At 35.5% G+C, this 13,834-nt stretch overlaps 1 protein-coding gene across 1 annotated transcript in view; it reads right to left on the reverse strand.

The window, feature by feature from the left end:
• The window catches only part of LOC149787541 (uncharacterized), a 591,304-nt gene that overhangs the window by 86,216 nt on the left and 491,254 nt on the right, over positions 1–13,834 (reverse strand). The window contains exons 96-97 of the mRNA XM_089975575.1: positions 4,513–4,677; positions 2,209–2,680 (exon numbers count right to left, since the gene is read on the reverse strand). Of these exons, the coding sequence (XP_089831701.1) occupies positions 2,209–2,680; positions 4,513–4,677 (637 nt within the window). The remainder of the gene's footprint in view (positions 1–2,208; positions 2,681–4,512; positions 4,678–13,834) is intronic.

Genomic DNA, 13,834 nt, shown 5'->3' on the forward strand with positions numbered 1-13,834 from the left:
TTCTTTATGATTTCATAGCTTGGTCATCTTCAATTAAGCTTCTACTAATTAGCATATCAACACAAACTCAAAGATATCCTTTTAACCATTGGGTACATATGAAAAACACTTCTGAAATTCAGCAAAAACTGACAGTTATAACACAAAGAATTTGTACATTATGAAAATTTCCCAGCTGTCACAGTTTCTATTTAAATAGATCTGAGAAATAAGCAGTGGGATAACCAATAAACAGTAACAAGTCAGTTATAAGTCCTTGTACAGTTCTGAGTGAATATTTATTTTTGGCAGTAATTTTTACATGCTGAAATATTTTTTTATATCTATAACATCTATACCATTCTGAAAACATTTGATATAAGAATGAATAATGTGACCTTCAGCTCTGATTTCATGACCTTGACATCAATCCTTATTTTCCAAAACATGAAGAGACTGTTTATGTATGGATGTAAAAACACTATTAAAGATTTCATAATGTATCAGTGGTAGAAAATTGATATTGCCACATTGGAGATAGTACTCATATTGCCACAGTGGAAATCTCACTTTTGTAAATATTTTCTTCCTCCATTTAGGAATATATCTGCCCTTATGTGAGTTATTCAAACTTGTATCTTCATATTTAGGCGTATTTCATTTTTCTTCTTCTTCTACCTGTTCTCCATGAACAGACCTTAAATAGGTCAAGATTGTAGTATACATTTGTGTAATCAATGAGGAGGTGTCAAGATTGTAGTATACATTTGTGTAATCAATGAGGAGGTGTCAAGATTGTAGTATACATTTGTGTAATCAATGAGGAGGTGTCAAGATTGTAGTATACATTTTGTGTAATCAATGAGGAGGTGTCAAGATTGTAGTATACATTTGTGTAATCAATGAGGAGGTGTCAAGATTGTAGTATACATTTGTGTAATCAATGAGGAGATGCATGATATTATCCTAATTGTATAATTTGTGTTCATGGCTGTAACGTGTACAAAATTTCTTTATTTCATTTTGTCTACTTGACTTGAATCTGTTAAGATCATTATACTGCATAGGTTCTATAAATAGATATTTATAAATGTGTTGACAATTATTAATAATAATATTAATAGTTAGACTTAAATGCCACTTATGGCTTAATTTCTCAGCAGCTAATAAGGATCTGACATTTCTAGAATTATTCTGTAACTTCCCATTGGTTGGGCTAGGTCACATGATTAGGCCAAAGCAACACAAAATGAGTAGTGTATTCTGTCACATAAAGTCTATTACAAAGTACATGTATTCTGTCACATGGAGTCTATTACAAAGTACAGTCGCAATATACGGTGTATATAAGGAGAGAATTAAGCAATCAGTGTCATTCCGATTTTGGAGTCATTCACACTTATTGTGTTCTTGTTGTGAGTCTGCAGACGAATTTTATGATGTACTTCGATATTATTAGAGAGGAAAAATATTTGTTTGGACTGTTCAATTGTGCTCATTATCTGGACTATAATATTATTCTGGAACTGTTATAAATTATATTCAAGGAATTGTGGACAATACCATCTTGACAATGTCATGGTTTTTGGAGGACCAGTACATTTCTAGTTTTGAAATTCATAAGGAACTTTTCATTCATTTAGGACTTTCATAGACTTTATAAGGATTAGTTCAGTTTCAATTCCTAATACTGTAAATTCTTCTCATATTTTCACTAATAACTTTGATAAGTAAATTGTTTGTTAAGTTATAAAAAAAACTTATTGGTTTTGCTTTCTTTTCTGTTACTTAATTTGTAACCATAGAGTCATATCAGATGCAGTTTCACTAAACCAATTAAAATGTAAATTGAGGTGAAGATGATAGCTATAACCCTCATTTTTGAGAAATCATAAATATTTGGATCGATAAATGCAACACTTATTTTAGAAAATTTCCTGCCCACCTCCCCACCCAAAGTACAACAATATGCCAATGCACCTGAACTTGACCTTATAATTTCACATTCCTTTTGTAGTTTATTGTACACATAAAGTAAAGTTAAGGAGTAGTACTTTGTTTCTTCCTTGTTAAGCCCTACATAAACTATTTAAGTCAAAGAAATGACATTTGTATTCATCTCATGTGATACGATATGAAATTTTAATGACATATCTTGTATACCAAAGCCAATGAGGAAAGTGAAATTGTGAAAATTCAACACATTAGCCACATAAAGTACTAAACTACCTGAGTTCACAGTTGTCTCCCATGTAAGGATAAGTGCAGTTGAAACATCTGGGTAAACCTCCTTCAAATGGTTGAGCACAAGTTGCTGAGACTCCATTACAATCTGGGGTGCCAGGACAGTCTGGGATGTGACATGCGACCCCACTCCAGCCCTGGTCACATTCACATTCACGAGTGGCTAAGTTACAAGTTCCATGGTCCATACAGTTATCAGGCCAGCCAGGGCATTCAGGATTTTCACAGTTAGCTCCCTTGTATCCCTGGTAGAAGTCACATTCACATCTATTGTTGGCATTGCATTTGCCATGGGTGGAGCACTCCAGGTGACAGCTGATTCCTGTGATACATGGTGAGTTACACTGACATCGATTGGAGCCATCATTGTTTCCACTGTAACAAGGAATTGAGCAGTCATCTCCAACCCAATCTCGCAAACAACTGCACTTGCCTGCTGATTCACAGATTCCATGACCTGGAAAAAAATACTAAGCTTCTGGAATGACATTTATTATTATGACATTTATTTTTTATGACATTTATTTATTATCATCATGCTTTTTGAATGAAAAGTAGATATTATTTTATTCTGCCTGTCTGGACATGCATGTATGAATGTAATGTCATTCAATTCCTCCTCCAATACATGATGGAGTTTCAAATTCTGGGATTAAGACAGAGACCACAGATTTTGGGATATGCTTGAGGGTGAGATGATTATGTACAAAACAGATATGAAATTTGGATCCATATGCTGTGGGTGAAATCTGTAGGGTGGGAACATTTGTGTAATCAGAGGTGGGGTGGGGTGTTTGCCATAACATAAAACCTGGGAATGATGCTACTTTGCAACAATTTCTTTGATGACTCATATTTAATATTTAATCTTGTATACTGGTTGACAGATTTTAGTATCCTACAGCATCTCAAGGAATACTCCACATAACTCATATTTAATCTTGTATACTGGTTGACAGATTTTAGTATCCTACAGCATCTCAAGGAATACTCCACATAACTCATTTTTAATCTTGTATACTGGTTGACAGATTTTAGTATCCTACAGCATCTCAAGGAATACTCCACATGACTCATTTTTAATCTTGTATACTGGTTGACAGATTTTAGTATCCTACAGCATCTCAAGGAATACTCCACATGACTCATTTTTAATCTTGTATACTGGTTGACAGATTTTAGTATCCTACAGCATCTCAAGGAATACTCCACATAACTCTTATTTAATCTTGTATACTGGTTGACAGATTTTAGTATCCTCAAGGAATACTCCACATAACTGCTTTAAAACCTCTTACACAAGATTTTAGAACTGCTGAATGAAAATTATATTGGAATAATTAAATAAAATTCTGATGCATTAATTTCATTATAACTAAACAGTGATTGATAAGAAACACTTGAGTGTTTGAGAGATGTAAAAAAAATCCAAAATATTACACACAAATAAATGTGAAGTATTTTTTAATGGTATCTGTGTCACAATCACTAAGATACAATTTTCAAAACACAAGCATGGACATGTGAGCAATCTCTAACTGCACTGTGGACATGTCAGTCTTCCAGGAAAAGACATTTCAATTTTAAAAGAAAATAAACATAATTAGACTTAACGTAAGGATTTAGCTTAATTATTGAGATGAAACAAGATAAGATGATTAATTTGTGTCTAATTGAGAAGAAAATGAACAAAGGAAAGAGCATACATAGGAAAAATGGAAAAAATATTATTTCTTTTGAAAGATTTCTTTTAACAGATTTCAATATTGCTGATCACATTATTACTTCCAAGAATACATATTTTATCTTCTTCAAAATTATGAATTTGCATTTATAAAATATCAAGATCAAAATTTCCAGAGAAATTTTTAAAAAATTATAAAATTGTTTTAAAAATTGCTAAAATGGCATGACAATCTACAGGTCATCTACATGTGCATACAAACATGCCAAGCATCTTTCATTTGTCTATTGCCTACATCAAGTGGTTTTTGGTTAATTATTCTAACAAGATTTTTGTCAAATAATTTAAAAATGTGCAAAAAATATTAACTTAGTTATAATGGCCTGAAAATCCTATCAGGCTTACAATTATGCCTGCCAAATTTCATTTCTCTACCTTGAGTAGCTTTTGTACCATAGCATTAGCAGGATCCCTGGGACAGATTGTTGGACGGAGGGACAGAGAATAGATGGACAGGACAAAATCAGTATAACCATGAAAAATTTGCTTACATGTTTTTTTAAGCATCTTAATGTTCAAAAATAAATAATTAATAATTTCCCCACCTGTGCAGTTTCGGGGGCATATGGGTTTGCCACAGTCATCCCCTGACCAGCCAGGATAACATGTACACTCCTGCAGTCCTGCATTACATGTCCCATGTCTGTTACAGGCTGAGTCTCTGCCTGGACAACCCTTTGCCTCACACAATTCTCCAGTCCATGAGTCACCTTCAAGTAGAAGTACATTTTCAATTGATAGGTAAGTTTTCTGACAAGGCATCTGACCTTTCTAAATATTTTGGAATAATGATAGTCATATAGCAGCAGAGAGGGTGAACAGACCATAGAATTCCGACAAAACAAATAAAACAAACAAATAAATCATCTCGTAGAAAGGTCCAGATTTTACAAATGAACTTTCCTTGAGATGTTTATTTTTGCAATGACCGATTGTGCTAATAAAACCTCAGTTTGAAATAGTAGCTGAAAAAATAAAGTACTCTACGTGTTTATTTATTTCTTGTTTATTTTTTTGACGACCAACGTTGGTAGGTACCCTCTCTGCTGCTATTAATTTACCACCATACCAAGTTTGATGAATATTTTTCAACGCGTTCTCGCTGTCGTTTTTCCTCATCTGTTTCATCTTCATCTGAATCTTCGGAATTTGTTCTATGTTTCAAGTAATATTCAAGTTCTGATGGTGGTTTTTCTATTTTGGGATTTATGTTCTTTCTTTTTCCGTAATAGTTCATCAAACTTCGATATCGATCTCCACCGCAATTTTTGCAAATCTGATATAATCCTCTAACGCCGTTGTTACATCCAACACATCTTCGTGGACCAGCATGAGGGTTTTTCTTTATAAGATAATTATGTTTCTTGCAATATTCTCCACGGCACCTTTTGTTGCATTTATCTGTTGTTCCTTGACGTAACCACGCACAGTTGTTCATTATATTAATGATATCTGTTTAATTCAATTTAATTTTATCATCACCCCTGTTACCCAAATATTTTATCAATACCCACACGATATCTTGTTCTTGGATCATGTAAATTTATTGTTATAAATCCATGCGGGGTAGCTTGCGCTCGTGAGAAGAAATTTTTGAATTTAATTATATCCATGTCACCACCACACCAAGTTTGATGAATATTTCGCAACGTGTGTGTGTCTACGCCATTAAACACAACTAAAATGTTGCAGTTGTCTCTGATCACTTTTGGTATTTGTGTATATCGTTGAGTAACATAGATCACGTCTGTATTTTTGTGTCTCCCTCGGGAAAATATTCTGGCTGGATTTGATTGTTTATCTAGCATCACATCGTCGTATACAACTAAATTATTAATAAATCCATCTATGGAATCTACGGATGGTGCTTCATCAATATCGGTTATAAACTCTATAACATCATTATCTTCATCCAGTAATCGTGCGTTTTCATTGAAATCTTTAAGTACATCATAACATCGTTGATCATCAACGGATGGTGCTACTAAATACAACTTATCCCATTTCAACCATCTCATTATCAGATTAAGTAATAATTGCGTCTTACCCGATCCAGATGGTCCTATGATAATCATTCTGATGGAGTTCGGTAGCGCAGGATGATGCTTAACTGGCTCTCGCTGCCGAGTTGCTGAGAAATCAATTATATCCATATATATTATAACATGAATTTATATTGTTTACGTTGTAGAGTTAAAACTCCAACTACTGATTTAGCCACGGTTACAACAAAAAATAAAAAAATAGCGTATGGTGGAAAATGTTCTATATGCGGTAGAAAGAAATTTTCGTTTTTACCTAATAAGCGCGGTGGTGATATTGCTAATTTGATGTCAAAGTTTCCAGGTGCTCCATGGGCTAAATACAGTGGAGAAAAACATCTACCAGGATATAATTATTGCGGTCCTGGTACTCGACTTGATATCAGGCTCGATAATCAAGATCAACCAAAACCAGGCGAGGAACCAATAAACGCTATTGATCGAGCTTGTCATGCTCATGATGTAGCTTATAAAAGTAAAAATCTACAAGATAGGCATATTGCAGATGTAAAATTAATTCATTCATTAAATTCTATAAAAAATAAAAATATTAGAGAATCATTAGCTAATTGGTTAGTAAGATCCTCGATGAAAGGTAAATTAGCGATTGGGGCTGGTAATTAATAATGGAATCAATTTATTATTCACCGAGAGGATACTGGAGAGGCAAAGCAGCAATTGGTAAACTCGCTGATGCAGCATCGGTTAAACATTCTACTGCTAGCGCGTGGTTATCTAAACAAGCAATATGGCAAATTTATCTACCACGTCCTAAACAAATTCAGTACGCGTATTTCGATGTCAGTGTTCCTAATGAAGTTCATCAAGCTGATATTCTGTTTTTACCGCATGATACTGTACGTGGAAAAACGTACAAGTACGCGCTAACCGTAGTTGATGTTGCAAGTAGATATAAAGAAGCAGAGCCGCTATCAGCGAAAACATCATCTGAAGTAGCCGATGCGTTTGAACGAATTTATCAACGAGGACTTGGACCACAAGGTGGTCTGCGATGGCCGCAGCTACTACAGGTTGATCCTGGTAAGGAATTTCTTGGTCCAGTATCATCGCTGATGAAACAACATAATACCAAAATACGACGAGGTCATACTGCAATTCACCGTGATCAAGCAATTGTTGAACGATTTAATCGAACACTTGCTGAGCGGTTATTTGGATATCAATACGCGAGGGAATTTATTCAAGATAAAAGATCTCGCGAATGGGTGGCAAGATTACCAAACGTGATAGCTGCATTAAATAATGAGATCACACGAACAACCAACATGAAACCCATTAGCGCGGTCACAAAAAAAAATATACCAACACAACGGAAAGATGCTGGAAAACAAAAAATATTAGGTGATGTCACAGTCAGATATTTATATGAGCCTGGTGAACTTGAAGGTGGTAAAGCGAGAGCAACTGATCCTATTTGGAGTGTTACCACACACAAAATATCTACCGTGACAAGATCCACTGGAAGAAATGTAGGCGTTTCCAGACCTGCAATCTACAGATTAGATTCTGCTGCTCCTCAACGTGGATTTACACGTGAACAACTACAAATAATTCCCGCGGATACACAACTACCGCCGCGATCACTCCGGTGATTTCGATCACTTAACTAGCACTAGCGCCAAGGGGGCTAGCGCCTCTACGTCGATTACACTCAAGACAGGTTAACATGGTATTTTCTCGTGTATGACCGCGACTATTATCTTTTCTATCTATGGTAAATTGTCTTGAATCATTACTCGAATATCGCCATAACATTATACAATTACAACTGGTGCAATGATTGTTCTGCTGCTGTTTTAACTTAATAATAAATTCAACATCAAGATCAAAGTCACGTTTATTTTTTTTGTCAGATTGTTTGTATCCGATTAATTTTTTTCTTATTATATCATCATCGATGATGTTAAATTTATCAACGATTTCAGGAATTATAATTCTACGTAATTGAGATATATTTCTGACCCTCGATACCGCTAAATAAACTAAATTTGACCACTCGATGCGATCGTCTACAATCCAGACTCGTGTATCAGAAATAGTTAATCCCTGAGACGAGTGGATCGTCATAGCGTATCCCAACACCCATGGAGATTTGTCAGCGCGTAATGCATCTTCGACCACACTGATATCAACGGCGACAATATCATTTAATACGAGATTCTGTTTCCTTGACTCTGTCTGTCCTGGAATATCAACATTAATATTCTGTTTTCGTGTATCTGATGGTCTATAACACAACGGTACGGGTAGTTCTGAATATTGTTCTTTATGTAGTTGAAATAACTGTTGTTGTAAAGCGTCTCTGATTATTTTTCTACTTGCTACGATCAAATCGGTGGGTCTCCATGAGTTCAAAAAATCACTCATTGATGTCTCTGAGATCACTCCACGTATTATTTCACACTGAATTTTGTTTGATTGTAATCTGATTAATTTTTTAAACTCCTTCAAATTTGCATCAAGAGCTCTATGATCATCATCTATTTCTTCGTAATAATCAACGAAATTTTTTAACCAATCATGTGGAGATGGTCCAACAAAGGGCGGCGGTTGACCATGATCGCCACACATTATTATGGCGGTATTTTTTGTCAACAACCAATCAAGAAACATTTTTAATGTATCCAATGACACCGTGCATATCTCGTCCCAAATAATTATTTTAGGTATATATTTTTCTCCCATCCGTTCAGAAGTCCATGTATCTCCGCGCCATCGAAAGAAACTATGATACATGCACGATTGTACTTGCCGCTGTTTCATCTCACGTGCAAGTCTATGTGTGGGTGTCAGCACGATTATATCTGAATTTCTAAAAACATTAATCGTTCGAGTTGTTTTGCCGCATCCACCAGGTCCATTGAGATATACTGTCTTATATCTGGTTATTGGATCACTCAACGATGGTGCCTTCGACGTTTCTGATATTTTATTACCCTCACGATAAAAATCTCTCACTGGAACATCTGCTGATTCTACATAATTGTGTAATAGTTCCTTTTTTATTCTCCACGAACCCCATCGTTCATCATTACTTGTAAATTTCATAACAGGTTCTAAATATTTACTTGAAATATAAAACGAATCTGTTGCGACTCTGACTGCGGTCTCAGGAAATCTATTAATCATCGATAATAAATTTATAGAAACATAAGCCAACATGGAAGATCTTAGATGAGTATATTGCGGGGATACGTCATTTATGTAACTAACGATCGTACCTAATTTTGTTCCGTCGGATAAATAAACACTCTCTCGATTTACAAATGTATTTTTCGCCGTTGTATCAGCGATTATAAAATCGTACTCGGCATCATCTAGAATTAATCGTGCGTGATGTCTTTTATAATCATATGCACCACCTTGAGTAAATTTACCTATAATTTTTCTACCGAGATCTTTTGCGGTTTTGAGTTTATTAGGAATATCATCTTCGGAAATATCCTTAAACTCGCTAATAACTTCAGAACCTGACATGGGCAACCAAACTTTGGTCTGTGCATGATATGATATAATTGCCTCACTGACCACCAACGATGTCATTACCGCACAATCTAGCATATATCGTAACAAAACTATAGGTGCCCAACGTTTTTCACAAAAATGTCTGCCAAACCAAACATAACAAATCTTGTGAAGATTTTCGTTAAACTCGAACGACTCAATACAGGCGAATCCAGTCAGATCAAAATCAGGTAATGGTCCATTAATTGCCACTCGCATCATCTCGTTTGTAGGGTGACCAAATCTTTCAAAGTACGTAGAACAATCTCCGTATCCCAGAAAACTTCCTGGATAACATGCAACCATATCAACCGAAATAACATCATTGTAATTGTATTTGGTATTCCATAATCCGCCATGTCCATATTCGACGCAACTTGCGCGTACGTCCTCGAGTAAATCAAATCGTGTTGGTTTCCATGAATTTCGTTCTCTGGCGAAATGAGCCGCAACAGATGGAACGGTAAAACAATTAGTTAGTAATTTGTCAGTATTTTCCGCGTGCTTGCACTGTAAAAACGTCGCAAGATTTTTCATCTCGTCATGGAAGGATTCTGTGCGATATATTTCACCGTTCGGTTTGACAAACTGATCAAATTCACCCTCCTCATTACTTTTAAATAACCATACCGATACAGGATCGGTTTTACTTATTTCGTTGATAAAATCAAACATACTATCTGCCCCAGAATTATCTGCCACAGAATTATCTGCCACAGAATTATCTGTGGGGTAAAATCTAACAGTTCGATCACGTGGAAATATTGTTACCGCGTTAGTCCATGCGTGCGCGTTATGATCGATAATATTTATTGGAGCTCCTTTCGATTTATATTTCGACTGGTACAGTACCTCTCCCGTTATTGTCGCTACGGTTATTGGAAATTTTAATATTTTTCCTAACTCAGCAACATCTTTTATTGTAGCACCGGTATCCTTAACTGAATCAGCCCACGAGTTTATTTTTTCACGCCTTAAATCAGTTAATCCATTTCCACGCATCGCGTTTGTAAAGTGTTCTATTACTCGTTCAGCCACACAATTTAACCTTGAAAATTTCATCGGCGCTAGTTTATCAACGTTGGGTTTTTTATTTATCTCATAGATTCCATAAATAACTGCTGTTACAGGATACGCTCGCTCATAATACGGTTTATCAATACCAGTCAATAGACCCGGTCTGGAATTTTTACTTAATATGATAGTTTTATTATTACCAAGGACAGGATCATATTTGTCACGGATAATCCAACTACCTGTTTCTGTTAATACAATAAATTTTACTCTGAAGAAATATTTTTGATTGCCCTCGTATTCAGCGATGTAGTTAATGATAGTTGCCGCTCGCTTGTCGTTCATTGTGGCGTCCGTGACAGTGTTGCGTATGATCTTGAACGTTGACCATGTATGAGATGCACCATCCGTGTAAAATTCTTTCTTGGCGTCATGAATTTTCGAGATCAAACTTTTATTTTTCGGATCAACCAGATCTCGTACTGGCAAGTCAGAAGATAATCTGTCAAGGTTGAATTTATACTTAACAGGCCTAGTTTGGGATAATCTCTCAAACTCGTTCATATAATTAAAACAAATATTTAAATAAAGAAAATTATATATATATATATACAATGTCCCAATGTAGATGGTTGATGATCGGCTCAGTAAATCGATGCAACAAATCCTGTAGAAAGGAATTTTGTTGGATGCACTCACAAAACATACGACGAGGAAGTCTAGGACCAATACCATGTCTACGGTGTGGTATTGGAGTGCGAGGAAAGACAGAATTATGTGGGAAGTGTGGCGGGAAACGGTTCAGAGAACTTAAAAGATATTATGACAAAAAAAATAATAGCGGTGAAAACGCTATAAAATCGGTGGAGGATTATATATCAAGATTTCAGACAAACAATGATTTAAACATATAATATTATTATAATGGAGCAAAATATATTTGTCCCACATCCTGTCATAACAAACTATGAATCAAATATTAATGGTGTCATCAGACACTGCAAGTTGAAGAGACCAGTTGGTTGTATTAATAATGTTGGTTATCTTAGATTTACAGTTGGGAAGAAACATTATCTATGTCATAGATTTACGTACGAGTGTCACAAGGGTTTGATCAAAGACGGTCTTGTTATTGATCATATTGACGGGGACACTCAAAACAATAATTTATCCAACCTTCGTGTTGTCACATACAGCGAGAATAATACACGTGGAAATACAGGAAGATATAAAACAATCGGAAAGAGGGCGGTAATTTCTACAAACATAGAAACCGGTAAAGAAATTATGTTTCAGTCTATGAACGCGGCTGCGACATATTTTGATATTAACTCGCGTTCAGTACAAAAAGTAGCAGATAATATAACCAGATCTACTTTATCGAAAAAATATAAACAGAAAATTACATTTCAGTATCAATAACTATCATCACCACATTATTAACTATCATCACCACATTATTAACTATCATCACCACATTGAATTAATTTTTTAATTTATGTCACAGTAGGTCCTCCATACACTACTGAATTTTTGATTACATAAGGGGAGATTACTTTGTAATATATAGTTTTCTTCGTAGATGGTTGGTTTTTTATGATCGTAATTAGTCAGTTTAACTAATTACATCGTATAGTGCCGACGAACCTAACTCATTAGACTCATAAGTATTATTTATGGTTTTTAAATATTTCCCCATCATACAACACATGATAATATTATTGATCCGTAGGAAGCTGTGTGTGAAACAGAAACCGTTGCTCATTGTAATCGACCTGCAGTTGTGCATTAATGCCACTGTTATTATTGATTCTCAGTCTACTTAGGAAACCCGCTACAAATACAGAAACTATTATTATTGATTCTCAGTCTACTTAGGAAACCCGCTACAAATACAGAAACTATTATTCAGAAACTGTTATAAATGCAGAAACTATTATTCAGAAACCGCTACAAATACAGAAACTGTTATTATTCAGAAACCGCTACAAATACAGAAACTGTTATAAATACAGAAACTGTTATTATTCAGAAACCGCTACAAATACAGAAACTGTTATAAATACAGAAACTGTTATTATTCAGAAACCGCTGTTTAGTGTAAATATTGGTTCCTTAGCTATATAGCTAGCTATATATTAACTTCCGAAACATATGTTCGTAACAATGTTTGATAGCTCGATCAGTATGGTATTGGACTGTGGCGCTCGCGGTCCAGGATCAAACCCCCATGGCTGACAATTTGTCGGTGGTGCGCATAATTGCGATTTTTATAATAGTGGGGGGAACCGCAAGAACCTCCCCGCTCAGCAAATTCACAACCACAATACTGACTTGTGGTTGATACATATTTTCGTATCACCCACTGGATTAATTATTGTGGGTGTGATTTTGCTGAGCGTACATGTTTGTACTGTCCTTAGTTAGTGTCGTTTCATTCATAATCTGAGCTCGCTAATACACTCGATAGGGGCTCTTCATTCATTGTATATATGTTATATGTATGTCCGATAAACTTGGTAGATTGCGGTGGCAAGCTACGAGTTTAATGAGGACTGTGCTGTCCTTGTGCTGTCCTTAGTTAGTGCCGTTTCATTCATAATCTGAGCTCGCTAATACACTCGATAGGGGCTCTTCATTCATTGTATATAACCATTCATTGTATATATGTTATATGTATGTCCGATAAACTTGGTAGATTGCGGTGGCAAGCTACGAGTTTAACGAGGACTGTGCTGTCCTTGTGCTGTCCTTAGTTAGTTATATGTTATGTGTATATCCTCTAAACTTGGTAGATTGCGGTGGCAAGCTACGAGTTTAATGAGGATTGTGCTGTCCTCCCTCTTGGGCCTCTAGACCGTTGTTTGGCGGGTTAGGGGCTCTCGTAGAGGGAATATTTGCCTAATGAACTTGGTAGATTGCGGTGGCAAGCTACGAGTTCTTGGTTGTGCTGTCCCTGAAACATCCCGACGAACTCGCTAATACACTCGATAGGTGTTCTAGGGATATTTTTTTTATTTTAAAGATTTATATATTATATAATGAACCATGAAAATATCAACGATGTAATTGTCGCTATTAAAAAATTGAAAAAAGATGGAATTAATATATCTGATGAACTTAATCCTGAAAAAATAGTTTCTGACTTTGAGATTTTACAAGAACGTAAAACCATGGGGACACACACACTATCATCTGAATACAGGCTCATGAAACGGATTCAATCGGCAATGTTTCAGTCGCTAGCTACCGTAGAAGATGATCATGTGAAGGAGTTCGTTCCTCT

This window comes from Sinohyriopsis cumingii, chromosome 11 (genome assembly GCF_028554795.1).
Source record: "Sinohyriopsis cumingii isolate HCF-2022 chromosome 11, ASM2855479v2, whole genome shotgun sequence".
Lineage (NCBI taxonomy): Eukaryota > Metazoa > Mollusca > Bivalvia > Unionida > Unionidae > Sinohyriopsis > Sinohyriopsis cumingii.